This window comes from Salvia splendens, unplaced genomic scaffold, assembly GCF_004379255.2.
Source record: "Salvia splendens isolate huo1 unplaced genomic scaffold, SspV2 ctg1076, whole genome shotgun sequence".
Lineage (NCBI taxonomy): Eukaryota > Viridiplantae > Streptophyta > Magnoliopsida > Lamiales > Lamiaceae > Salvia > Salvia splendens.
The window spans coordinates 1415-29265 of record NW_024598621.1 but is presented as its reverse complement, the minus strand read 5'-3'; the positions used below and the strand labels follow the sequence as shown (position 1 = coordinate 29265).

Below are 27851 nucleotides of genomic sequence, written 5' to 3'. Positions count from 1 at the left end.
GGAAAAGAATATAAGTCGTTTATGGTAGGACATAAGAAATAGTATAAGCTCGATTTCACGCATGTCATGATCATAGTGTGCAATTTATACGCCTAATCAAATGTTCGAGTTTCGTTGAGGTGGTTATGTATTCATGCTTATTTTCGAATAATAAAACAATGTGCTTATATAATTTAGTTTATCCTAAGGGGCCGTTTGATAGCTATGTTACGCCTAGATAAATAAATTTACCCGGGTTTAATTGTATGTTTGGTAGCTATGTTACAAATCTGGCCGCACAAAGCCCGCTCAAAAGGCAATGTTTCACCATAAATGTAACTGCCTATTTACCTATGTTACAAATATGATCTACCTAGCTAATTTTAGGAAAATAAGTTTTTACCCACTCAATTTTTCTAAACCTAATCATAACTAATCGCCTCTCTCCCCTTTCTCAAAAATCTTCATTTCTCTTCTTTCTCAAAATCGCGAGGAGAGCTCTTCTTTCATTCTCTCAATCGGCCTCACTCCTAAAGGATATCCAGCGACTCCATTTCTGAATAAGGTTAGGATGTTTGCAATTATTCTTCAAGATTTATCTGTAATACCCACAGATGTTTCGGGCGCATTTCCTATGGAGATTTGTGAAGAGGAGAAAGAAGTATTGCCTGAAAGTGGTGATTCTACTAGTCAAGACCATGTTGTTGTGGATTCAGTGAAGTCTCACTGCCGAATTAATGAAACACGTGATGGTAATAGTGGGAAGCTTTTAGGATGGATTACTCAAAAAGATTGTAGTGTTAAGGCCAAAATTGAATGTCCAAGCAATATGTTAATTCGAGCATACATGAAAATCAATTAGCGAAAAAAATGTTTGAGCTGCTAAAGCTAAGTACTCATTCCTGAAACAGACGCCATCGTCTCAGAGGTTCCAGATGAGGACAGCTTAGTCATTACGTAAAATTAATTAAGATAATTTTGATAATCTCATTTTTTATCATTAGCTGCGACTTGTTTTACCAAACATTTAAACATGATAACTCACAACTATCTTTATCTTTAGTTACCGTATATCTAATCAAGATAAATTAACTAATTATAACATGACTAGAGGAAACATGACATGATTACTAAATTAATTACAGAAAATATATTTATCTCTGTAGGCCGGTTGAGACAGGCCAATATATCCAGCGCCGCTGCCCGCCCTTGCCTAGCACTGAAGATTGAGGTGGTTGTATGTGCAATTGTGCATTGTTTCCTGTTGTTTATGTAGTAATCCCTGGTTGTTAAGCGATGAAACTGATGATTGCAGTGAAAATCTGGAGAAAATGTTTTCATAATTCTATAACGAGTGAGTGTACTCACAACTCAATAGCTGATTAGTCAATCGGATCGATATTAGAATTTGTCGATTACAATGTTTCTTTTTCCGGTTGCTTTAATTTTTAATGGTTTGTTTTCATGTGTGTATTAGGAGAGATTGCAGCTCGAAAAAGTTGAGGAAAAGAAATTTGCTTATTTTGCTGCTCCTAGTTTGTTAGAGGGAATGAAGATTGTGAGCTATGTTATGTTAGCCTTCCCAGACCTAGTGTTCTGCTTGTGCATTGCGATTTGCCTGCTTTGGTTTTCCATGGATCAAAATCAATAAATGAGAGTAATCTGCACTAGGTTGGAAACAGAGGAAAAGATGAATGGGATGAGAGTGAAAAGAGTATCAATCAAGTATTGTGAATCCTGATGATAATGTTATTTTCGTCCTAGCTAGATTGTTTCCGAATGCGAATCATGTATAACAGTTGGAAGTTTTCAGACTTTGCATTCATTGAATCAGTTATATATACAGCATAACATTAAGCATCTCTCTCAGCTTTTGCTGTTCAGTTTTTGTCATTTAGATATAACACTTGGCCAAGGGGCAGTGATCGTCGATGTGCAACCCCCACCAGCCAGGCCCAATGATGCCATTATACTGCAGAGCAGCGTCCCCATGAAGCCCACCCCGACGTCGAGCCCCTCAGATAGAATGTAGTTGTGCCGAGCCCACCAGCCCTTGTATCTCTGGTACACCACCAAGTTGAAGAGGATCCCCACCGTCAACCAAGAAACGCAGTTGACAGATTTAGCCACAGGCATCCCCAGTGTCCCTGACAGAACGATGGGGATGTTGATGCACCCGATCCACCTCTTCTCCGGGTACTTACGTGCAAAGTACCAGACGGGGACAGGCGCCACCAGCCCCAACAGGAAGAAGTAGTTCATCTCCTGGTACAGCCCCGAACAATGGAGGCGTTGTAGAACACGTCGTCCCCCGGGCAGGTCCATGGACTGCCCGGGGGCAGATTTTTTGGGTCACAAATGTGTTTAATGGAGGTCAGGAGCCACCAAGCTGTGCCGAAGCTCACCAAGGAAGTGATCACCGTCCCCACGAGCTGAACCAGGAACATCGATTTTGGAGGGATTTTCATGTAATGGCCGAGCTTGAAGTCGGAGAGGAACGTGATGGCCTGCGACATGCTTATGGTGCCGTAGGTCTTGAACACGACGTTGGCTAGAGGCTTCCCCGGGTACAGGTAGCCGATTATCATCTCGGAAATTACATTCAGTCCCTGCTGGCTGCAATTATGTCAATGTTAGGGGTAGTGATAAAATGCTAACTCTAAATATTGTACAAACTCCAAACTATGATCTGGATCTTTAGAAAATGTCAGCAAATGACATAATATATAGAGTTTGCATTTGACCACATTCCTATTAGAGTATTTATCAATGTTAAATGAAACAAACTTGTGTAGGAACCTGGTTGGTTGTGGCTGCAATAACACCCACAGGAATGGTGAACACGAACGCCAACGTCATAGCCAACGCTACGCCCCAGTAAGGAAGCTGCAGTTGCCTTCCAAAGCCTTCACAAGCAAGCATGGATATCGCAACCACCATAATCAGGAGGCTGTGGAACCACCACTGCGGGACAGGGTCGTTGTTCTTCCTCATCAGCCTATTATGGATGTCTCCGAACTTTTCCAGAAACGAGGCCTTGGTCTGCCGCCAGATTGTTCTGCAGCAAGGCCCTAATTAGTCCCAAGGTTGAACAGTTTGAGATTATATGTTTATGTTACGTTTACCTTCCGTGGAAGAGTACTATGTGTGACACAGTAGAAGCCAAGGCTGCAAAGTTGAGACCGTAGATCAATACGAAGAAGATGCTGAGGTTAACCTTGCTGTAGTAGCTATCATATCCCGCCCGGTCGAATTCAAATGTCTTCCCAGTTAGGATTGTTGATGTGTTGTATGTCGCTCCAGTAGCATCAAAGACGTGTGCAGAAATGATGGGGAATCGCTTTGCGTTGTACATGTTGTTCCAATAGGCTATTGGCAACATAACGTAGACTATCAATATGAAGCCAACCAACAAGTTGATTATAGCAAAGCCCGGGGCTGCTAGAGGGCTGCCTGCAAAGGCTGCAATGGTCGACCAATCAAACGCCATCGAGCCCAGTCCCAAGCCTCGAATCCCTCCTCCTATCTGATGTGCTGTGACAGAATCTTTCCATATCCAGCATAAAAAGGAGAGAGCAGTGATGGATGGGAACAGAAAGTTTGGGATTATGTAATAACAAAAGCTCGAAACAGCAGCCGGGTGAGGCCTCCTTTTCGCCTGACCTCGACCTCATGCAGTGCTCTGAAGAGAGACACTTGAACGAGGTTGGAAGGCCACCACATGTATGGGGAATCCACCAGAAACTTCCGGAAAATTCCAGCCCAGCCGTACCCAAGCAACTGCACCAACAAAACATATTTACTAATTAGTTGAACAAAAAAAACAATAAACGGCATAGCTTGAAAACTACCTGTGTGCTGTGTGTGAGTAGCATAGCAGCCACAAGGTTGATTTTCCGATAGTAAAACGCCTTGATGATGGTGATGATGTTGACTGCATACGCACCCGTTACACCTGCATTGGCGAATATGGTGATGAGGCAATGCTCCTTTAAGTTGAAAGGCCCTCGATTCATAGTGAAGGACCATTTCGTTCCAGGGATCTTGACTGCCTCTGTTGGCAGAGTTGCGGCCATGAGCTTCCCAACGGGAAGGACTAATATCTGAGCAGCGACAGACGATACAGAGAGGGCGTTCTCGCGATACATGAAGAACTGGTTCAAGAACGCTAGAGCTGCACATGATATTATCCCCAGCACCCATGCTCGAAACGTCAGGCATGGCAACGTAGGATCATCCGTTATCGCTACTGTCAGCCGGACTTCCTCAATTGGAGAATCATTCACCTCCTCTGCAGGTAATATAATGCAAGAATATACCATGTTTAATGCATATGTTACAAAACATAAAAAATTTGAATTTCGAAACATCATACCGATTGTTTCTATTGCATTGACAGGCTTCTTGGGATCAGATGGCACAGGGTTCGTAGCATCGGTCTCCATCTACATACAAGCTCAGCAAAAAAAAAGGTGCAAAATCTACATTCCAATAAGTTTGCTTACAACCTTATAATGATTGATTTATACTTATAAAGGTTACAGTTATATTAGTTAATCAAGATGATGAGTAGAAAGTAGAAACTCATTCTTCTTAGAGCTACACACTACCAACCAGAAATGGATTCTTGAAAACAGTAGGTGGTGAAATTATGTTTGTCTCAACTCTGCTTTGCTTCAAAAAGTTTTTCAAGATTCTATAATTTTTTGGCCATTTTCTTCAACTGCCCCATCACAGTTTGATGCTTATCATCTGAGCATTTATCATTTTTGGAAATTTATACTAATAACTTGTGGAGTAGGATCACAACCTCTTTATTTTCTTCTTCAATAGTAAGCATTGAGATGCAGAAAGCACAACTTGTTTTCACATTTTAAGAAAATAGTCTCAATATGGGAAAAGATACTCCCAACTTTCGTAAAGATGGTCGTTTGAACATTTGTTTTCATACGATTGAATTTGTAGTTGGATATTATTTAAAAGATCATAATAACAAAACTGTTATTTCGCTGATCTCCATCTATTTAATTATTGATATATTAACAAATCACTGGAACTAAATAGTGGTATAATAGATTAATAGGATTAAACACTTTAACTATTGATACTTTATTGGAAACTGATGGGGTACGAACTAAACAAGCCCAACAGCAGTGACGGCCCATCAGCCCAAAGCCCAAGGAAGAGTATGAGTTCGGCATTACCAAAGAGTTCGGAGGAGTTCGGCATTACCAAAGAGTTCGGCCTCAGCCTACAGCTCGGTAAAAGCCAACCAATCAAGCTCTGCTCTCAGGTCGGCATCAAGCTCTACTCTCAGATCGGCAACCAAAGCAGTTCGGTCTCAGTATTCGACCGAACAAGGAGTTAGTGGACCCATGCAGGATTTCCACAACTTCCAACACACCCACTACCACGTGGCGTCAACTCAGGCCACGATCTTAGGCCATGACCTACACGACCTCCACGACCTAGAGTGATGATGTAAGCCACGATCTTAGTTCAATGTATAAATAGAACTTAGATCTGATAGAAAAGGGTTAGAATCTCTCTAGAGAAATAATCATATAGCAAGTCTGTGTTGTAAGCTGTAATTCGCAGATCAAGCAATACAAACCTGCCCCCATTTCTCCCCGTGGACGTAGATTTACCTCTGTAAATCGAACCACGTAAAATTCTCTGTGTCGTAATTTATTTTTACGAGCATTTATCATCATCAAAAATTCGCCGATCCATCACTGGCGCCGTCTGTGGGAAACAGAGAACCAAATTTGTGATAAAGCGAATTTTTGACCATTTTTTCAACCCAAAAAAATGCATACCAGATCGCAGAGTACCCGTATTCCTGCCCGTGAGAACCAGGAGGAAGCCAATCCATCCCATAGGTCGGGAAAACAGCCTAGGGATAAATCCACCACCAGTTCTCATGGTGGAGGAACAAGCCGCTCCAAAAGCCGTCACACCGAGTCTTCCCAGCAGCCCGATTTGAACGAGGCTGTCAAGCTGTTTTTGGCGGAAAAGCAGGAGGAATTCTTAACCTTCCTGCAAAAAAGCCAAAAGCAGCCGGGGACAAAAACGGCGGATTCTCCCTCTCCCTCCATACGAGACAGTCACTACCGCAGTAGTGTCATGTCTTCCAGAAGAAAGAATCCTCGGTACCGGAATCACAGGAGAACTCCATCTCCTCCATACCGAAGAAATGTCGGGTTCGCCATGTACGGAGCATTGAGGACTCCGTTCTCGGACGATATTACCCGAACTCCCCTTCCACAGAACTACCGAACTCCGTCGATAACCTATGACGGACTCGTGGATCCTCATGACTTCCTGGGACGCTATCAGTATAATATGGCGAACCAAGGTCTCAATGAGGTCCATATGTGCAAGCTGTTCCCCGAGCTGCTCATCGGGAACGCCAGAAGGTGGTTCGACAGCCTTCCTCAAGGCAGCATTAGATCCTACCGAGATCTGATGGATGCTTTCCACAGGAGGTTCTTTCAGAAAGCGGAAGCCCGAAATACTTCGGCTCAGCTGCTTTCTATACGTCAAGGTCGCGACGAAAAGATCAGCGACTTCCTGACGAGATTCCATAAGGAATGCCTACAGGTAGATAATCTCAATGATCTACTTGTCATTTCGGCATTCCAAAATGGAATCCTGCCCGGAGCTCTCTACAGAAAGCTCGTGGAGTGCGGTCCGCAAACAGCTCAAGAGATGTGGGACATTGCGGACAAGTTTTCTCGTGCCGATGAGGCAGACCGTCGAAAACGGTCTTTAGACAGCTCATCTAGAGAAGACAAAAAGAAGCCCGGTCATAGCGATCAGAGGCATCCTCGCCGAACACCTTCTCCACTAAAGGAGAGATAGCGGTCATCCGAGGTGATCGAAAAAGAGCAAGTGTGTTCGCAGATTGCGCTTAAAAGTGCCGAGCAATCAGTTCGGCACCATCAAGCATAGCAATCACAGCAGCCGGAATCAGAGGCCGGCGAAATGACCGAAGTCACACCGGAGCCGAACTCGATGGTGTACGGCACTGAAGCCGTGATTCGGTTGAGATCGGCATATCCAGTCCCCGAACTCAATTTCTCCTCAGAAATGAATGGTGACGGACTGAGAGCCGAACTAGATCTTGCCGAAGAAAGAAGAGAATTGGCCTGCCTAAAAGCAGCCAAGTACAAGGAGCAAGTAGCCCGGTATTACAACCAAAGGGTGAAGAAGCTGCAATTTCAAGTGGGAGATCTCGTCTTGAGAAACAACGAAGTAAGCCGAGCAGAAAAGCTGGGCGAACTCGAACCCACATGGGAAGGTCCACATCGGGTGTCAGAAGTCCTCGGCAAAGGGTCTTGCAAATTGACTCACGTCAGGAGCACAAGTACCCCGAACATGGTACGTTTCCAACCTCAAAAAGTTCCATTTGTAAGAGACAGTCCGGTCAGTCAGTCTTATGTGTTTTCTTTGTTTTTTACTTGTTCTCGTCTCTACGTGCGTTGTGTCTGTCTATGTGAGTGTCGTCTCTTACAAATAAAACTGAGGTATCTCGTTCTTCAAAGGCTGATCCCCTTTTTAGAACATACAAGCCAACGATTGTGCGTCAAAGCTTCTAAAGAGGATACAAGACCACAATTCAGCTTAAACAAGCAGTTCGTCTGAAACGAGCTGCAACAAGCCCACGATTGTGTGTCAAAGCTTCTAAAGAGGATACAAGACCACAATTATGCTTAAGAATCAAGCACTTCGTCTGAAACGAACTGCAACAAAAGTCCGATTCTCGCGATAAAACTTGCCTGAATTAGGACAAGGGAAAGTCCAATCCACGCGATAAAACTCGCCGAATTAGGACGACCAAGTTCGGTCAAAGCAGTTTACCTCATAAGACCGAGGACGACCATGTCTAGTCAAAGAGGTTTACTGCATAAGACCACTTCGGTTAACTGGGAAAGTCCGATCCACGCGATAAAACTCGCCGAATTAGGACAAGGGAAAGTTCGATCCCGGCGACGAAAATCGCCAAATTAGAACACAAAGACGAGTCCGGTCAAAAGATGTTTATTTCATCAGACCAAAGACGAGTCCGGTCAAAGATGTTTATTTCATCAGACCAAAGACGAGTCCGGTCAAAAGATGTTTATTTCATCAGACCAAAGACGAGTTCGGTCAAAGATGTTTATTTCATCAGACCAAAGACGAGTCCGGTCAAAGATGTTTGTTTCATCAGACCAAAGACGAGTCTGGTCAAAGATGTTCATTTCATCAGACCAAAGACGAGTCCGGTCAAAGATGTTTATTTCATCAGACCAAAGACGAGTCCGGTCAAAGATGTTTATTTCATCAGACCAAAGACGAGTCCGGTCAAAGATGTTTATTTCATCAGACCAAAGACAAGTCCGGTCAAAGAAGTTCACTTCATAAGACCGAGGACAAGTATGATGAAATTTTTTCGCGAAGCTGTAAATACAGTGTTAAAAGCGAAAACAAAATTTCATTTTTCAAATCTTGTTCGGCACACAACTCCGCTACCCTACGAGATGGCGTTACGCTATTACAAAGGACTATTCTACTGTCCAGGGTTGCTAAAGTTGAGCCATCTATTCACAAAATCCTCGTGAAGCTGAGTTCGGGCGTTCCAGGCAGCCGCAGAATAAGCAGGTCGACGAGATGCTCTAATCGACCTGCCACCTCTTCTCTGAGCCCGGGAAGCCCTAGCACCTCGGCGGCGAAGAGTCTCTTCACGAAGCATTTGCCGATCTTGCTCACTCATAACCACAGCTCCTCTGCGAACTTCAGTCCGTCCTCGACTTGACGTCTCCGGTTGTCCCTGAGTTCGTTGCTGACTTGGAGTAGGGTTTTGAGCAAGTGAATCAGAGGTTTGAGCTGGAGTACTAGCATCTGTTGGCGGGAAATGCCGGAGGAATCTCTCAATTGAGGGACGCCGGGCAAGAACAATGTCGTACCGAGAAGCCCAGCGCCGCAATGATTTCACGACTTGTTGGCAAGCCGAGCTCTCCAGCGCATTGTTCCTCCGGAGTACATTATATTCCTCCCACAGTTCGTCAACTCGACTCTGAACATCTGATATGGTCATTCCCCCGCGCACACGGATGTAATCCTCGTACGCAGTCCTCTCAGCAATGGTCGTATTCAGCTCGGCCTCCAGATCATTCTTATCGGACTCTAAGTCCTTATTATCGGCCTCCAGCTTCACTAAACGAGCCAGAAGCTCGTCATTCTTCGTCTGATCGGCTATAGCTCTTTTCTCAGCTTCGTCTAAAGCCGAAGAGTACAGCCGTTTCCAGTGAAGTATCTCCAGCTCCTTGAGAGTTAAGAATACAAAGCAGCTACGTCAGTTCGGCATTTCAGCTTACCGAGCAGGTAGTAAACCACAACAGGAGTAAGAGAGTACGAAAGGCTAAACGAAGACACAAGAGCAGAAAGAAGAATTTTTTCATTCATAAGAAAAAAAATTTTTCTATACAAGGAGGGCTTCAAGGCCATTTTACATAAAGGAAGAAACTAAACTAAGAGAAGGGAGACGAAATCATACTTCGCTAGCTTCGTCTCCGCCTTCTCGGTGAGGTTCAGCTTCCTTCTCCTTATCTGCTTCAGCTTCAGCCTCTGCCTCCTTGCTCTCCCCAGCCTGCTCGGCGCCACCGTAGCCGATCTGCTGCGCCTCCTGATCGGCTTCCTTCTCCGGATGCCCGGCTCGCTCGACTTCGGCCTCCCGCTCCAGCGGCTCGGCCTCACCCTCTCCGTTGTAAGTCGAAGCGGGTGAAACGGGTCCCACGGAGGCAAAGATAGCCTCCAGGTTCTCGTCCCGATCAGCTCGACAACTCCGGACTCGGTCTGCAGAAAGCAGGACCGAAGATGAAGCGAGCTCCTCAAGGAGCGGCAGATTCTGAAGCCGAGCTGCTATCTCTCGGCTGTACAGAGGCAGTACGACGCCGGCCCCCTGCTCGCCCTTATCGGCAATTAGCCTTACCAGACTACCGACAAAAGCCGAGAACTGGCTACTCAAAAAGAGTTTCTCCGTGTAAACACGGAGAGCCTCCCCCTGGGCAACCACGGCGGCAGCATCACTCCGTTTCGTCTGCTCTCGCTGGATGACGAGCTGGTTTTTGGCAAACTGAGCTTCATCCTGGGCCGAAATCCTAGCAGCTCTGGCTTTCTCAAAGTTTGCCTCGGCCTGCTCGGCCCGGTGACAAGCAGCCGCCAATTTCCTCTGCATCTCAGCATAGTCGTTGGACGCTTTGGAGAGTTCGACGGCGACGAGCTTGGAGAGCATATCGTTCCTCTGAAAATGGACAAGGAAAAAAGTCAACAGAGGGCACCAAAAATACAGGACAGAAGCCAAGCCAAAGAATCAAGAAGACAATTCACCTCGGCGAAGTCCGTGGGCCATAAAAATGGCTCACAGATATGCTCCGAAGGAGGCGCCAAGACCACATCTTTCTCTGGCGCTCTCGGGGGCTTCTGGGTCCTCCCCTTCCTACTTGCCGAAGTCGACTCCGGCTTCTTTGGACCCGAAGAGGTCTTTTGCCTCTTCGGATTCTTCTCGGCATCAGGCGCCGAGCTGGTAGCCTTCTCTTTCTCCGGCTCCTCAAGCTCGGAGGACTTTCGGATAGCCTTATTCAGCATGAACACTGCCAAAAAGCAAGAAAACAAGGTTAGTTTTCTTCGTTAAAGCAGTAGAGCATAAAGATAAAGAGAAATCCTCACCCTCGGCCTCTTCGTCCGAAGACGAGATATTGAACACGAGGTCGCCCTTGACGAGCTCAGTTTCCGAATACTGTTTCCTAATCATAGGAATCTTATTGAGCTCGCCCTCGAGCTCGGCCAACGGTTCTAACCGAGGATGGGGAATCACGGACTTCGGCCTTCTCCAAGGAAAGCCCGGAGCCGAAGTCCTATTATAAAAAAAGAAACGGTTTTGCCATTTCGGCCACTTGGTTCGGCAGAAGGCCCTAAAAGGCTGTAAGGGATCAAGTAGAACCAAGATCCCTTCCTTTTAAACTGGAAAAAATTAAGGATTGCCCTCAGAGACAGATCCTTATCTAGCCTACGCAGTTCGGCAGCAAAAGCCGATAAGTGCCTCCAAGAGTTCGGAGTCACCTGACCTAAAGGGAGTTGAAAAAAATCAAGAAGCTCTACAAAAGGTGGGGGAAGAGGAAAACGAAGCCCGCATTCTAAGCAGGCTTCGTAAACGGTGGCATAACCCTCCGGCGGGTCGTTAGCCCTATGATCATCGTCGGGAACCACCGCCTTCCCCCCAGGTAAAAAATATTTCTCGTGAAGGGATATCACAGTATCCTTACTCAAGATACTGTGAAAATACTCTACGGTCTTCTCCCCGGATTCTTTCCGGCTAGAAGACCCCTTATCCCCTTTCCTACCGCTACCCGACACCGAAGAAGAAGAAGAAGACATTTTTCTTACTTTTTGAAAGTGAAGAAAGTCTGAAGAAGCTCTTGAAAGCGGAAGAAAATTTCTCGAGAAAGAGAGAGTATAGAAGACGCAACAGCAAAGGTGTTCAAATGAGGAAGAAAGAGCATATTTATCAGATTCGGCGAAGATTTCAAAATCGTCGCACCGTTTCGAATCCCACCTTTTCAGGATTCAACGGCCGGATTTTACTGTCGCATTTAATGCAGTCACATGCAAGGCACGTCCCCTGACGTCAGCCTCCCCCGTACCTTTATCCAGAATGCCGAAGTGACTCGCTTCGCCGAAGTGATTCACTTCGTCTTTCGGGGGGGGTAGTGATGGGGTACGAACTAAACAAGCCCAACAGCAGTGACGGCCCATCAGCCCAAAGCCCAAGGAAGAGTATGAGTTCGGCATTACCAAAGAGTTCGGAGGAGTTCGGCATTACCAAAGAGTTCGGCCTCAGCCTACAGCTCGGTAAAAGCCAACCAATCAAGCTCTGCTCTCAGGTCGGCATCAAGCTCTACTCTCAGATCGGCAACCAAAGCAGTTCGGTCTCAGTATTCGACCGAACAAGGAGTTAGTGGACCCATGCAGGATTTCCACAACTTCCAACACACCCACTACCACGTGGCGTCAACTCAGGCCACGATCTTAGGCCATGACCTACACGACCTCCACGACCTAGAGTGATGATGTAAGCCACGATCTTAGTTCAATGTATAAATAGAACTTAGATCTGATAGAAAAGGGTTAGAATCTCTCTAGAGAAATAATCATATAGCAAGTCTGTGTTGTAAGCTGTAATTCGCAGATCAAGCAATACAAACCTGCCCCCATTTCTCCCCGTGGACGTAGATTTACCTCTGTAAATCGAACCACGTAAAATTCTCTGTGTCGTAATTTATTTTTACGAGCATTTATCATCATCAAAAATTCGCCGATCCATCAGAAACTGATATGCATAATTTAGCTTCTCAGAAATCATTAATCTTTAAAGAAAATATAAATAAATATTGAGATTTGAGACGCTACTGAAATATACCTACTTTGTGTAAAAAAATTACTTACTGTATTCTATTGTTTCGTAATACCAACATACATTTTACACTCCTTTTACGTAGTAGTAATATTTTGTTTTGCTATTTTAGAATTGTCCATGATTTAAAGATTTATTTTTTTTCTTTTTTGTTAAGTGGAGCTCACACCTATATAAAAGTGTGACTCACATCACATCTCACTATTTTTCTATACAAACTCAAACAATTTCTTAAAATTTACACAGTTAAAACACGTCTCTAAATGGTGGGCGGAGGAAGTAATATTCACTATTAAAAGATCAAAATTAATATTTTGGGTTTCCATTTTCATTGTAACGTCACATATATGAGTGATTAATGGACCCAAGTTTCAGCTTTGTGGGGATATGGTCAAATTATGAACAGAGCTTACTGGCTATGAATCAGACTTACACTTTTACACGGCTCATTAAAAGGATCTTTCTTGATTATTACTTTATCAATCAATCTTGAAAGAGACTGAATTAAAGATATGAGTTGGAAAAATTAGTTTGAGAGATCTCATTTATTTCTATTCAATTCAACCTGTATTAGTTTTGACCGTGATAGCAAAATAGCCGACTAAATTGATGATTATGTATGCACAATACTAAAAATATAGGGCATTGAAAAATTGCTATTTTTTTTATTAAGAATATATGACTAAACTCAAAACTACATTAGTTTATAGATGATTATAATTCAATTTTTTTTGTTATTATTGTCAATTTCGTCCCCTTGTTTGTGGTATTTGTTTGAAAAAGTTACGTCATATAAGTAATTACCATTTAATCTATAGTTTCATTTTTGGAAATAAAATGTTAGCAAAAAATTTAGCGATTGATATATTGACTTAGAAGCCGAAATTACACGTCGATTGGATAAACGATGTGTACATTTGGATATCTGATGCATAATTTGGGTCGTCGAGGTGTAGTTTCGGTTGTCATATCGATATTTCAATCGACGAAATTTGTTTACATAGTGTTTTATTCTTATAAACGAGGCAATAAATGCTAAATGCTACTACTAGTAATTGTCTAAACGGTACTTCCGTACTTCCTTTGAATACTGCTGTGAGATAATAAACATCTCAAAAAATAAGACAAAATCGATCATTTACTCTTACTTTTATGTAAGCAGGTAGCCTGCTTAGACCATTACTGGAGCTAGTAGTTTAATAAGTGTATTCATCAATATAAATTTGTTGATTAAATTGACCCCCAAATATTAACATTCAACTCGCTAATTTGAACTGCAAAAATTCTCATTATAAACTTTAAATATAGTAAGTTAACATATGTAGTTAATTTTGGTATACAATTTATTCAAAATAAAATTCAGAAACGGGTCTATGCGGCCCAAAATCTTGATTTGGCACCAAATTATATTTAGTTAGGGAAATTAGTTTGTCAGAAGTTTGAGGAATAAATAAAGAATAGGGTTTGGAAAATTCCAAAATTAGGCACTAAAATATACTGTTTACCATGTGCTTCGAGCAATGTAATTAACTTATAAAAATTCCTAAAAGGTAGCCACGGAATATATTCCACTGCTTTGTAATATAGCAAAATAAAAAATAGTAGTAGTAATAAAAAATAAACTGCAATAATAATACAAAATAGTATTTGTAAATTAATCTACAGCAAACAGGGTTCAACCTGGGACCACGTTGCACATGCATGTCACGTGCGATGATCATGTGCATGCTGTTTTGTGGATCCTCCAAAAATCATATGCATCCCTTTCAATTTGAAATTATAGTTTGTAATTTTTATTTACAATTTTTGTTTTCTTTTTATTGTTTAAACAATCATAGGGATTGTGGAGTTATGTAACAAATTCTTCAATTTTCTCTTGAATTGGATTAATTTATACCTATCATCACAGTCATATATAGATGATGATGATTTTATTTCCAATATGTTGCATGTGTAGAGAGGCATGGTAGAGCTCGAGCATCCATGCATGGAGCTTTGTGATATTTGGAGTTTTCTATTACACTCTCATCTTTTTTTTTAATTCTTTTCCAATATTTTTATTATTTACAGTTGTGTATATATGATACATGGAGTAATTAATGAGGTCTTGGAAGACTCGAGCACTACTACCAATTTCTCACCTTTTTCTAATTCAATTAATACACTATTTATAATTAATGTTACATTATAAAATAAGAAATTCTATATTGAAATTCTCATTTTTACAAGCTATATCATTAATAGTACAAATTATTCTTTCTCTTTTCATTTTTTTTTCTCAAGATATCCCTTCATCGATAGCTAGAGGACAAATTCATGTTCTAACTGTTAGCGCACTAAGTGGTAAGCGACTGGCCAAATAATTTGTTCCATTTATATAAATGGAAATTGAGTCCCTGACCTTATATTTAAGAAACAAGGAGTTGAATCATCGCACCAACCATATTACTATTATTTTTTTATGTTATTCATGCAATAAATAATTAAGATAGTAAAATTGGCCACTTATATAGTTGAAGTCTCTTTCACTTGCATGGGTGAGCATATGCCATGTTCATCTTTTGGATCCCATTTATTGAGATTTGGGACCTCTCTCTCCATGCTGGATGTGGCACAAAGATGATTAACATAATGTGCTATTGCCCCCACATACATCTTTGAGAACAACCCTTTTCTAAACCAGATCTTCAAGAAGAGTTTAATTCACAAATACTACTCCCTCCGTCCCGGACTACTTGCACTTATTTCCTTTCTGGGCGTCCCAAGTTATTTGCACTCTTTCCATTTTTAGTAAAAATTATCACCTACAACCGCAATTGTTGACTTTGCTATACACTCATTCCTTAATCTCCGTGCCGAAAAGGAAATGTGCGAGTAGTCTGGGACGGATGGAGTACAAAACATTTCCAATCACAATATATAAATATTCATTAAGCCAACCATAAAACGTGGACACCTACATAAAGCTATGCATATACCAGCATTACCTAGTCTACAACATCTTGGTTTTGCCACCGTATTAAATAAACCAAGTTGAACTGAGAAAAATCATTCAGTCTTTAGTGTTAAAATGTGTAAGTAATTAATTAGTAATATTGAATAATTATGTGAGTTGAAGACCAGATTATCATCAATAACATTATTGCATTATCTTTTCATACATAAAAATAGAAAAAAAATCAGAATTGTTTTATTTTTGTTAAATTCTACTATTATCATATGCAGATTCCTATCAGAATCACAAGATTTTGGTTGACTAGCCAATAAAAATACACGAGCAATTGAAACAACAAAAACTGATTTCATTCATATCTTCATCACAATCTTCCTAACCATGTGCAGACATGAAGGGAAAGGGGAAAAATCGAAGGAATAAAGAAACAGATGAAATGAACCGGTTGTGTTTGTGGGCCAACAACAATGAGATTCTTGCAGGTGTTCCAGCAAATTTTATGGATAAAGAAAAAATACTTTTCCAAACACAGGTAATAAATTCTTTCCCTTTTTAATACTCCCTCCGTCTGTCATTAGGAGTCTCATTTATGGGTGACACGGATTTTAAGAAATGTTAAGAAAAGTGAGTGGAAAAAGTTAGTAGAATAGAGGTCCCACTTGTATATATTAGTTTTAAGAGTGAACTACGCAAATTGTTCCTGAACTATGCGTTTTGCACGCAAATGGTACCTAAACTTTAAAAATATCGTGGGTAGTCCCTGAACCAAGGTATAATCACATTTTTTAATACTTTTTCACTATTCATCACAATTTTGCACCAAAAATGCCCCCAAGGCATGAAGAGCATTTTTGAACTTTCATATATTGGTATTGGATTTGATAGTTTCTTTATCTTTCTCTCTAGTACTAAATAGGATATTTTCTTATAGTTTGAGTACCTAAAATGATATTATTTACTTCACTTTTTCAATCACTTTATGTCGTATCTTCTTTCTCTCTATTTCTCTAAATTTTAGGAAGTAAGAAATCAAAATTAAAAAATACACTATGAAGTTCTTAAATGTATGGAATAAAATTTAAAATTATAAATTTAATTATCAAAATAAATTTTAGCTAAATTTAATTTGATTATGATTACTTTTTTAATATTAAATATTATAATTAATTAAAAATTAAGAATTTAGCTTTAATTAAAAAAAATAAATTTTAATATTAAAAAAATAATCAAATCACAATCAAAATTAAATTTTGCGACAAATTATTTTTATAATTAAATTTATAATTTTGATTTTTATAATTAATATATTTAATAATTTCATAGTACTATTTTTTTATTTTAATTTTTTACTTCCTAAAAATTTTATAGAAAGAGAGAAAGAAGATATGACATAAAGTGATTGAAAAAGTGAAGTGAATAATATCATTTTAGGTACTCAAAATATAAGAAAATATCATATTTAGTACTAGAGAGAAATATAAAGAAAATATCAAATCCAATGCCTAGATATGAAAGTCCAAAAATACCCTTCATGCCTTGGGGACATTTTTGGTGCAAAATTGTGATGAATGGTGAATAAGTATAAAAAATGTGATTACACCTTAGTTCGGGGACTACCCATGATATTTTTAAAGTTTAGGTACCATTTGCGTAGTTCTCTCTAGTTTTAAATGAAATGTGAGTAGAATGAGTTAGTGGAAGGTGAGACCCTATTACCATTTATGATAAAAGTAAATCGGGACTCCTATTCGCGGACGGACTAAAATGAAAAAATGAGACTCCTATTCGCGGACGGATGAAGTAATAATTTAGGTATCAAGTTCTTGCATTTATTTTTGCAGAAGATAGTCTTGGGGAACATAATGAATTCTTAAATAATCCCAGATCAAAATCTTACATAAGCTATGCATATGTGTGTGTATGGAAAATCAAATGATAACTAGCTTAACGTGATAATTTTGTAGCTCGTCAATTTAGGATAGAAAAATACGAATGTCAAACACAAAGACATAGTTGACCACTGATTTCATTGTGTTGACATTTTTAATACTATACTGAATTGACGAGTTATCACATTAAGCTACACCAGCAGTTATCATCCTAACACGATAATGTATGTATGTATGTATGTATGTATGTATGTATGTATGTATGTATGTATGTATAAACTCACATGCGCCCGCACGTGTAAAAGGAGATGGGGAAGTTCAAATTTGGTGCCTTGTCCGAAGATAGTAATGTCATTCTGGATATTGGGACATGTTTGCCTAACACTACAACGACAACAAACACAACCCTCTCTCTCCCTACCTCAATAATGGACTTAGGCCATTCATATCCATACATTCATGATAAATACACCACAATATATTTATAATAGAAAAAACAATTTAACAAAAGCAATCCGTATGATTATTAATGTGAAAAGGAAAGGGACAATTTATTTTATATACTGCGTGCGAAATTATGTATGATAACAATATTATATTGCTAAATAGACGTATTCGTTCGTCGCCATCACCACACACTGTAAAGTGCAAACAGATAAGTGGTGACGGGAAGGACGTCGGGTAAGGAGGGCTCATCTCATTCTCATGCACGATGCATCATCATGATTTCGTTGTCAAGGATGGTCCATTGGGTTGAATAATATGGATAATAATATTAAGTCAATCACTGTCACATTAGGGGCCTGTTTGGGTTCGGCTGTTTTCAATTTTTTTTCATATAATTTGACTTGAGATTAATATGGAACCCAATTATCCATACGTTAAAACAATCATAATTGACCAATTTGAATCCATTGGTAATTGTTGATATCATTAGACATTTTTTTTATATTTAATTTACGGAGGGTGGGAGTCAGATTTTGAATGTTCCATCCCTATGTAATTGAACAAGATTTCTTGGAAAGAAAAGAAAACAAGCACTCCTAAAATATGATAATTAAGATCTGAATATCACTGCTTAATTTTCCTTTCCAAGTAAAAAGAAAAAGAGAGCACTTTAAAGTTTGAAAATTAAAACACTTAGTTCTTAAATATGTGCCATTTTCTGTTGTAAATATAGTTTGATTTCTTATTTCATTGCAATTTTCATTAATAGTAATATTTTATGTTTCCAACTTTAAAGTATTTTGAACACATTTCTAATGTTCTTTTTTCAAATGTCCACTCTTATTGTGTTCCAAAAACTGTCAAATTTTTTGTAGAGTGATGCTAAATGGCCATAATGTGGCCGGCCATAAAGAGTTAATTTAGTCCATTTACATTTATAAAAAAATTAGAATTACCGATATAAACTTATATGTGTGTGAATGGACTTGTGAGTTGATACTTATCTTTGAATTCAATTACGTAAAACACATTAATATCACGAATTACTGTAAACGTTGAGCAACAATCAAGAAATGACAGTAGTAATAAGTTGGGCAAAAACTACGAAAGAGCAACACTAACATGTTGAGCAACATATAATGAAGATGATATAAAAGTAAAATCAAGTAGTATTAAACCAAAAATTTGAAAAAAAATCATTTTTTTTGTTATTTAATTAATTTATGGCTGGTCATAATGTGACCGCATAGCTTTATTCTTTTTTTTTAATGAGACATTTTTTAGAATATGCTGAAAATCTGGATATTCATGAAATTAGCTTAAAGTTAGAGAATTTTTAAAATATTTTAAAAGTTGGGACAAAGGACACTATTAATAGTATTTCGTATCTTTTGTTAAAATGGTGTCGTTTTATGTGTTGAGAATTGAGATGAATCAACCTCAAATTATAACAAGACATCACCAAATTCTGTATAGCGGAACATTTTGTGAAAAATGCTAGTAAAAGTTTGGGACATTTGGATAAAAAAAAACAAAAAATGGTACACATTATAAATAGGCTGAAAAATAGGGATATAAAACACTATTTACATATGTATAGTGGTCCATGCTGTTTTCACTTCTTTCTTTTAACCGAAATAAATAACATAACCTTAGATGTTTTTATTCAATGACAAAAAAATTCACTACGGTTATTGAAATGCATTATAGATTTAGAACCGTTTTAATCTTATTTTGATTAATAACTTCTTTTTCTACATTAACGTGAAGCCCTTCTCTTTCTCTCATCTAATTTTGTGTCTTCTCATCTGATTTTATAATATACTACTCCATTTCTTAGCAATTTTTATTACTCATTTAATTATGTCAGAAAATAGTATTTATTTCCAGAATCGTCATGCCCTCTTTGTTTTTTAGCTCCACCCATGTACTACTAAGAAAAAAGCTAAGATAAAATTGAAAAGTTCACAAACTCAATAATTTTGTAATGATAATTTCAATAATCGATTACATATTTACATGTGACAGCTCAGATGGGATTGATTTCGCCCAATAGTTACATGTCCCACTTTAGTTTTTGGAGTATTATTATAGAGAAAGCGACAAAAAATAAATGAAAAGGAAAATAGTTTTAAGCTAAACACACATTTCAAAGAAATAAAAAGAAGAGAAACCATAAAAAGTGGGGTTTAACCGTTTTAGTAAAGTAACTAAGGAGTGATTAGTAGTGATTTTCACTAGCTTTGACCGTCCACACACTCACAGTGATGGTGATTCTCTTCTCCTAATAAAAGGTGGAGTCTTTGAGCCTCCAATTTTCATTGAATCTCTCTCTCCTCCACTTGTGACACAGCCCACAATCCGCCAAACACAACGGAACGAGGCCGTGTATGGAGCCGTTTTCTGTCTCTGTATACTGATTTTTAACTGCCAAAGCCCTAAGCCCAGAGGAATAATCTCTGATCATTGCGAGTTTAGGTGATTTTTCTCCATCCTTGTGTTTTCAGCTTTCAAGATTTGATTTTTATGTTAAGATCTGTGGTGGGTGTGTGATCAAGATCTGATTTTTATGTGGGTGTGTGAATTTCTATGTTTCTTGATTGATTGTGTTTCTTGAATTTTGAATAATCGCATGCCATCATAGAAACTGTTGCATTTGACTTGATTCACTGCCATTTTTTCGTTTCTTTCTGGTGGTCCTTGATTCCCTATGTGAATTTTGTTTTCTAGGTTTCGTCTTTTCAGGTTTACTGGAAGTGGGCTTGGATTTTTTTTTGCTTCTGTTAAAGCCTCTTTTTTTGGGAAAAAAAGTAATTTTGCGGTGTGTTCTGTGATTGACTAGTAATTCTCAAATTGTGCCATCACTCTCCCTAGCTTCCTTTTGGAATTCCTTTTTCAATCCCTCCATCTATTGATGCTTCATATACTCCTTTTCCAGTTTTGCTTTTTGAGCTTTTGAGTCTGTGGGCTTAACCTTTCTGGTACTAGCTAACTTGCTACAACAAAGGCAGCTGGAGTATTTCTGGTATCTGAATTTGTTCATCTCTGTTTGATGCTATGATATTCTGAAGTTTGTTGTTTAGATCTTGCACAACATTTGATGGTTATGCTTGTTAGTAATTTTGATTGACTTAACAAACTTCCTTCTTTAGTTATGTCAAGAGATTTACTTGTTGGTGATTTCAATTGACAGGGTTGTTGTTCCACAGAGTTGGAGATAAAATGCTTGGGGTGTTATCTGGGCATTATAGAGATTGTAGCCGTTATGCAGTGTTTTTTGTTGTATCTAAGTCTTAAAAGAGTAGCTTATTGTTTCAGTGATGGCCTCGAAGACTGGCTCTAGGACTCACCTGGGATTGCAACAAAAAGCTGTCGGTGCTCATTATGCAGTCACGGCGCATGATCTCAAATCTTTGCCCCTAAAGACTAACAAGCCGAAGCTGAGTAAAGCAGAAAAGGCTGAAGAATCTGGTATGGATACTGCTGGGGAGCCTAGAGAAGATGTTGAGTCCAAACTATCTCAAATTAATCTTGAGGATTCGTTGAATGTGTCACCTGGTAACTCATATTCCAAATCTGAGCAAGTGTCCACAGCTGGAGATGTTGATGTACGCGAGAATGAAGTCTCCATCGAAACTTCTGAGGATCAAGAAAAGAAAATATCTAATCCATGCAGTGCGAAGAACAGCTCCGTTTCTGCAAAGATTAGTGATGCACCAGCAAAAACTAGTGGAAGTGCCAAAGTGAGCAGCGTGTGCCGTGGAAGCACTGGCAGTGATGTGAGTGATGAGAGCACCTGTAGCAGCTTTAGTAGCGGTATCAGCAAACCCCATAAAGCAAACGACATACGATGGGAAGCCATCCAAGCACTTCGATCCAGAGATGGTGTAATTGGATTGAGCCATTTCAGGCTGCTGAAAAGATTAGGTTGTGGAGATATCGGGAGTGTTTATCTGGCTGAGTTGACCGGAACTAAATGTTATTTCGCAATGAAAGTTATGGACAAAGCATCCTTAGCTGGCCGTAAGAAGCTTCTCCGTGCTCAGACTGAAAGAGAAATACTCCAGTCCCTCGACCATCCCTTCCTTCCGACTCTTTACATCCATTTTGAAACCGATAAATTTTCATGTTTGGTCATGGAATTCTGCCCGGGAGGAGACCTACACACCCTTAGACAGAGACAGCAAGGAAAATATTTCTCCGAACAAGCAGTCAAGTAAGATATTTTCTAACCTTATGAACTTTTTAGCAAAACTAGAATGGAATTTGGCTCTACATTTTCAGCATATCTGACAGTCATGGCATGCTTATTATTGTCATAAAACTAATTTTGAACTACTCCCTACTTCTTCTTAGTATATTTTCTGCAGTGTTAAATTGCTAAAACCAGACACTTACATATATACTTTTGGTATCCATCAGTTTCCGATGTCTTAGTAATGCATAGACTGTTGAATCTCTCTGTTGGTTGAACCTCACTTAAAAGATTATATTTTGTGACATTTCTATCCCAAGACTATTGTTCCAAATTTCCAATGCATCCTCAGTCTTTATACGGTTCTGTAGTCTCCCTCCCTTGTTTCTCAGAGCAAACTTTTGGTAGATAATAATACTCTATCTATATCTTTATTACCATTATTGTTTACCTTCTCCGTATCCATTTCTTCAGATGCTCTTTCTTCTTCTTCCATCAATTTTTGGGGGTTTTGGGTTAGGCTTCAAGAACTATTTAGTGCTATAGATCTTATCTTTCGAGCTTTTCTCCATTTAGTTTCATATCTTACTACCTTGCATCATGTTGTCATCTTCGAACCATTCAATTGTGCACACGTGGATCTGTTTATATCCACCATAATCGAAAGTGGCTTAAACACAACATTGCTGAGTAAAATACTGAGTTTGTTAAGTAATTCTCACATATTTGGTTGCTTCTGTCAATTAATTAAGTAGCCTTATATATCTTGTGATCAAATGAAGTTACTATGCCATTCAATTTGGCTGTATAAATTTCAAAGATTTCATTTTTATGCTATATGTGATAGGTAAAATGAGGAGATATCAACAACTAAAAAGGTTTGAGCTCCTAAATTATTCTCAATTTTCTTTTTGCAGGTTTTATGTTGCAGAAGTGCTGCTTTCGTTGGAGTATTTACACATGCTTGGGATTGTTTATCGCGATCTTAAGCCAGAAAACGTCCTTGTCAGGGACGACGGCCATATCATGCTCTCAGACTTTGATCTTTCGCTTCGTTGTGCTGTCAGCCCGACTCTGGTGAAGACTTCATCTCTCGACACCGACCCCCAGCGCAAAACGCCCGGTTACTGCGCCCAGCCAGCGTGCATCGAACCATCCTGCATTACGCCATCGTGCGTTGTCCCAACATCATGCTTCTCTCCCCGTCTCTTCTCCAGCAAATCCAAGAAGGACAAGAAGCCCAAGAACAAAAACGAAATCGGCAACCAAGTGAGCCCATTGCCCGAACTGATGGCCGAGCCAAGCAACGCGCGGTCGATGTCTTTCGTCGGGACACACGAATATCTGGCCCCCGAGATCATCAAAGGCGAAGGCCACGGAAGCGCAGTCGACTGGTGGACGTTCGGTATCTTCCTATACGAGCTCTTATTCGGCAAAACTCCCTTCAAGGGATCCGGTAACCGAGCCACACTATTCAACGTCGTAGGGCAGCCTCTCCGCTTCCCAGAATCACCCGTTGTCAGCTTCGCCGCTCGGGACTTGATAAGAGGATTACTCGTGAAGGAGCCTCAGCACAGGCTGGCCTACAAACGAGGCGCCACAGAGATAAAGCAGCACCCTTTCTTCGAAGGGGTGAACTGGGCGCTGATACGTTGTGCCACCCCACCGGAGATCCCGAAGCCTGTCGACTACGAGCGGCTGCCTGTCCCCGCAGCAGCACCGGGCAACGAAAAGGCGGCTGCTGCTGCTGCTGCTGCTCCTGCTGGTGGTGGTGATCAGAAAAGTGACAAGTATCTTGAGTTTGATTTCTTCTAGTGGCAAAGGTGTGAGAAATGAGTGTGTGGAGGTGGATTGTTTGAGGTTGGATAGCTACAGAATTGAAGTGAAATGTATAATTTGTGGTAGGGAAAGAAGGTTGTTGGATTCAAGGAAATGTAGGACCAAATTATAAATGGTGTTTTCATCATCTGTTTAGTCTTTAATGTTTATCCATCTCTGTCTCTGTGTGTTGCTCTTTCTTCAACCATACAACTACACATTGCTTAGTTGGCTATGCTTATTTTAGATGTTTTAATATGTTAGTTATAATTTGTCGAAGGGCTTGAATAATTGAATTAGAGCTTATAAATTAAAGAGCTAGAGTTGTAAGTTGAGTTTCAAATTAAACCTGAAAAAATGAGTTACTATATGGTTAAATGGATTGTGATATTTTCTTATCTGGGCTGGGCATTAAACTGTTTTGAGGGATAAAAAAGAGAATTATTGATAGAAATAAAAGCATTAAACGGTGTTTGTGAGGGGTAAAAAAGAGAATTCGCATTTATTGATAGAAATAAAAAAATATGCGGTGAACGTGGATCGAACACGTGACCTTCAGATCTTCAGTCTGACGCTCTCCCAACTGAGCTATCCCCGCTATTGATAAATTTATGTAGATTCTTTAATATATTTGTTTTCGTATTTTGTTTATTATACTCTCTATGGACTTCGCCTTTGATGCTCTTCTGAGTAATTAGATGCATGTCTTATTCAATACACTTGTAACCTATTTAAATTAATGACAAATACGTTTATACACTAAATCAATAACTACTAGTATTAATTACAAATGCCTCTTGAGTAATTCTATCGTTCCCACCTGTTCTCTCTCATCAACTTGGTGAAGGTGGGCTCTTGCATATCTAATTTGTGATTAATGTTTTCAAAAAGCAGAATGAAAGAAGGACGATGGATGTGTGTTAGTTACATCGTTGGTATGGATGGCGTTTGGAAAAATGCGTCATCGTGGAAGGCTGATCATGGCAATTGAGAAATTTTATTAAGGAGACTTATCTGTACAAGCCGAATGAGTGTTTGATACCATAGTTTTTGTCAAATAATTTTTTTTCTTTCGCATTAATGATTTATATTTTTTTTGTTACATTCATGATTGTGGTGTCTCTCTAATGCAATTTATGGAACAATTCAAAGATTCCGAAAAAAGTGTCATCAAGGTAAAAATTATTCATAATATACATTACGCTAAAGAGCGACTAATTGAGTTGAGATATTATGGTAGAATGACTAATTGGATCAACTATATATATCTTATCATTTGACGGGATAGATACATGATCAAAATATTAGGTAACAAGTGTGTGAAACGAAAACCAAAATATTTATACTCACTAAAGGCTGTCGATCCAAATAATATTATTACGGCAATAAGAGAATTGAAAGTCCCAAGCATTTTCCCCCCAAAGTAAAGTTTATTTATGAGTTTGCATTTTTAAAATATTTTTCTTATATGTACATTTTTATGTTACACATATCTCATTGTTTTTTGCATGCCCAAGTGTTGGGGCTGCGGATTTTGAATGCAATAGCCATTTTATGTAACGAAAACAGTTAGCTCGATGTCTTATTCTCTTGCCAAACAATGAGATATGTGTAACGCCCCGAAAATGTAACGTTTGCACCAAACTACCTATTCTCAAATTTGATTAAAAACACAACGTTTGAACGTATTCTCAAATTTGATTAAATATAAACTTTGCAATTAATTTCAGGATAAGAACATGAATATTATGGCCTTTTTAAGCTTTCGGAAAAGGATTACTACAACATTAATTAGGTGTTTTAAGTTTCACACTCGGAATAAAGCTACATACAACTGGAAATTACAACACCTCATTAAAGATCCAACAATAGAGAGGAATAATATTAAGTACTACTACCATATTTTGGACTTCGATTTTATTAGATAAAAATTCATTTATCAATTCATAAATTAACATGAAAATCGCATATACTATTATTCAGTGACTCGTAAATGAGGTTGTTAACATACATGCAATTCTACGCAAATAGTACTATAAGAGTCAAGTAGTCATATATTTTGGGTTATTAGGTAAATCCTACTCATATTAGTATTTGACATGACATCAGAGAAATTCTTGGTCTTCAATCCTCCCATTCAGCAGGTCAAGAAATACATTTCATTTTCGATACACTACGATCTATCTATCTATTCATAATACATGCATGTTATTTATAACTAATTAGTTTTTTCAAGTTAAGAAGAATCATAATTTATGTTTTTTTATGCCGTAACAATGAAAATTCGAAATAATTTCATTAGTAGTATTAAACTATTGCTTGTATATCAAATTGATTTCAAAATAAATAGTAAATTTTATATTCTGTATTATGTAGTTTAATTCATTTTTTATTTGATTTAATTTCACGTAACAATTAAAATGTCACGTAACTTTATACTGGGTAAATTGTCAAAAAAAAATTCATAAAATTTTGTTAAATTCTGGTCTATCCTGTAATTTTGAAAATCAACCAAAAAAAACTACGAAGTTTAATACTTCTTGTATCCCCACTATGTAATTTCCGACCTCCCACATGTATTGTATTGTTAAAAGTTATTTACTCATCACTCTAATCTAATTAAAAAAACATAAATGTCATACTATCTTAATTGTCTGTGCAAACAGTTCACACATTTGTCTCTGATAATCTGATATCGCATTATGAATATTCTTATGAACTTACTATTCTGTGTACTTGCCAACAGGAAAATATGGAATCAATGTACATATAAATTAACAATTACCCTAGTTAGTACTATTGCAATTAAATGAGATATATATACCTCAATTAGCACTTGGAAAAGTCATTGGATACTTAAATCTCTTATTGCAATTTAGGCTCGTTTTACATTTCATTAGTGATCTCGAACTGAAACACCATGAATAAGCAAATTAAATTTGAACGCCCTATGATTAGGATTAGGAGGTGTTGTACGTATTGCTTATTGATGAAAAAAGTTGATTGTATTTGAAGACATTAAAATTAGCTTTGGGTTAAATTGTCACAGTTAATATTTATTGTCGATGGGTAGTGATAAAATGTAAACTCATATATTGTATAAACTCCAAACTTTTCAACACAGTGTCAACACAACGTCAACACAATATCAACACAGTGTAAAATTTCAAGATTTTGCTGTCAACATAATGTCAATACGGTGTCAACCGTTGACACTGATATTTTCTGTTGCTGTTATTTTGTAATCTGTTAACATTTTTTAACGGTCCAGATCATAGTTTAGATTTTGTAGAATATTTAGAGTTTGCATTTGATTACATCCCTATTGTCGATAGTATCATATAGTGTGAAAATGTTTTATCTCATCGAGCTGGTCAAAGTCCTACTATTATTGATTTTCAAATAAAGAGAGCTAGTAAATCAATAATTTATCTCGAATTTTGATAAAATTCTCAATAAAATTTGAAAAAAATTAGTACAGTAGTACTAAATTTTACAGTTGTCTCAGTACAAAACAACTTAACTTGTTGATGCTTAAAAGGATGCTTGCTTCAGTAAAATAAGTTTTTTAATAAAATAATACTATTAAGTACACATTAAAGACGTTGACTTATATACAATAATTTAATTGGGAAAAATGAATTTTATAATTTAATATTTTATTTTCAAAACTTGTGAAAATGGAGTAAAATTTCAAAAAAAAAGGAATCTGGTGAGTCCATTGTCAAACAAGGAATAATTACGGATCTATAATGCAAGTCAAGTCGTGAAGTCAACGCTAGCCCAATTTTGACATTGCAATAAGCTAATTATTAATTACATACAGTGATTAACTGATTATAAAAGAGTTTTATGCTATATAACTAATTAAATTATCTTAAGCCACGTGATATCATCAAGCATATAACACGCCAGGTTGTTAGTTGTTAGTTGTTAGTAATAATTTATTAATTTATACAACTATCATATTCATGCATAGTAGGAGTAAGATTCTGTAAATACATAAAATAATAAACTAATAAAGTTTAAAACAGTACAGTGCCGTTTGATGCTATCCGGTAAAAGGAATGATTCAAATAAATGGTAAAATAAATTAGAATAAATGTCAGTAATGAT

The 27851-nt window shown here is 38.4% G+C and overlaps 2 protein-coding genes, 1 non-coding gene and 1 pseudogene across 12 annotated transcripts; 2 read left to right on the top strand and 2 right to left on the bottom strand.

Annotated features, from left to right (window-relative positions):
- The first annotated feature begins 391 nt into the window (after positions 1-391).
- On the top strand, positions 392-1988 carry LOC121788563. Of its 7 annotated transcripts, none has more exons than XM_042187208.1 (3): positions 392-731; positions 1146-1210; positions 1457-1630. In XM_042187208.1, exons 1-3 carry the CDS (start codon positions 551-553, stop codon positions 1628-1630), a joined length of 420 nt encoding a protein of 139 aa, XP_042043142.1. In that variant the 5' UTR covers positions 392-550. The 7 variants fall into 7 exon arrangements, 3 of the variants coding, with proteins under 3 accessions (XP_042043142.1, XP_042043143.1, XP_042043144.1); XM_042187209.1 differs by having other exon boundaries at positions 1146-1216; positions 1295-1623; XM_042187210.1 differs by lacking the exon at positions 1457-1630 and adding an exon at positions 1295-1306.
- Positions 1773-4430, bottom strand: LOC121788564 (annotated as a pseudogene).
- A 15587-nt stretch (positions 4431-20017) lies between these two features.
- LOC121788565 (serine/threonine-protein kinase D6PKL1-like) lies at positions 20018-23909 on the top strand. Of its 4 annotated transcripts, none has more exons than XM_042187213.1 (3): positions 20018-20200; positions 21041-21938; positions 22835-23909. In XM_042187213.1, the coding sequence occupies exons 2-3, from the start codon at positions 21043-21045 to the stop codon at positions 23730-23732; spliced, it is 1794 nt and encodes a 597-aa protein (XP_042043147.1). In that variant the 5' UTR covers positions 20018-20200; positions 21041-21042; the 3' UTR covers positions 23733-23909. The 4 variants fall into 4 exon arrangements, with proteins under 4 accessions (XP_042043147.1, XP_042043145.1, XP_042043146.1 ...); XM_042187211.1 differs by having other exon boundaries at positions 20019-20200; positions 20916-21938; XM_042187212.1 differs by lacking the exon at positions 20018-20200 and adding an exon at positions 20661-20747 and having other exon boundaries at positions 20916-21938.
- A 351-nt stretch (positions 23910-24260) lies between these two features.
- Positions 24261-24333, bottom strand: TRNAF-GAA. The gene has a single exon. It is a non-coding gene; the product is annotated as a tRNA-Phe (tRNA).
- Between the last annotated feature and the right edge of the window lie 3518 nt (positions 24334-27851).

What these genes read in the sequence shown, in the direction of transcription:
- LOC121788565 (XM_042187213.1), top strand. Translation starts at nt 21,043, where the DNA reads ATGGCCTCGAAGACTGGCTCTAGGACTCACCTGGGATTGCAACAAAAA. An exon ending in TTCTCCGAACAAGCAGTCAA is followed by an intron (nt 21,939 to 22,834) that starts GTAAGATATTTT and finishes TTCTTTTTGCAG; the next exon opens with GTTTTATGTTGCAGAAGTGC.
- LOC121788563 (XM_042187208.1), top strand. Translation starts at nt 551, where the DNA reads ATGTTTGCAATTATTCTTCAAGATTTATCTGTAATACCCACAGATGTT. An exon ending in AATTAATGAAACACGTGATG is followed by an intron (nt 732 to 1,145) that starts GTAATAGTGGGA and finishes TTATCTCTGTAG; the next exon opens with GCCGGTTGAGACAGGCCAAT. An exon ending in GCCTAGCACTGAAGATTGAG is followed by an intron (nt 1,211 to 1,456) that starts GTGGTTGTATGT and finishes TGTGTGTATTAG; the next exon opens with GAGAGATTGCAGCTCGAAAA.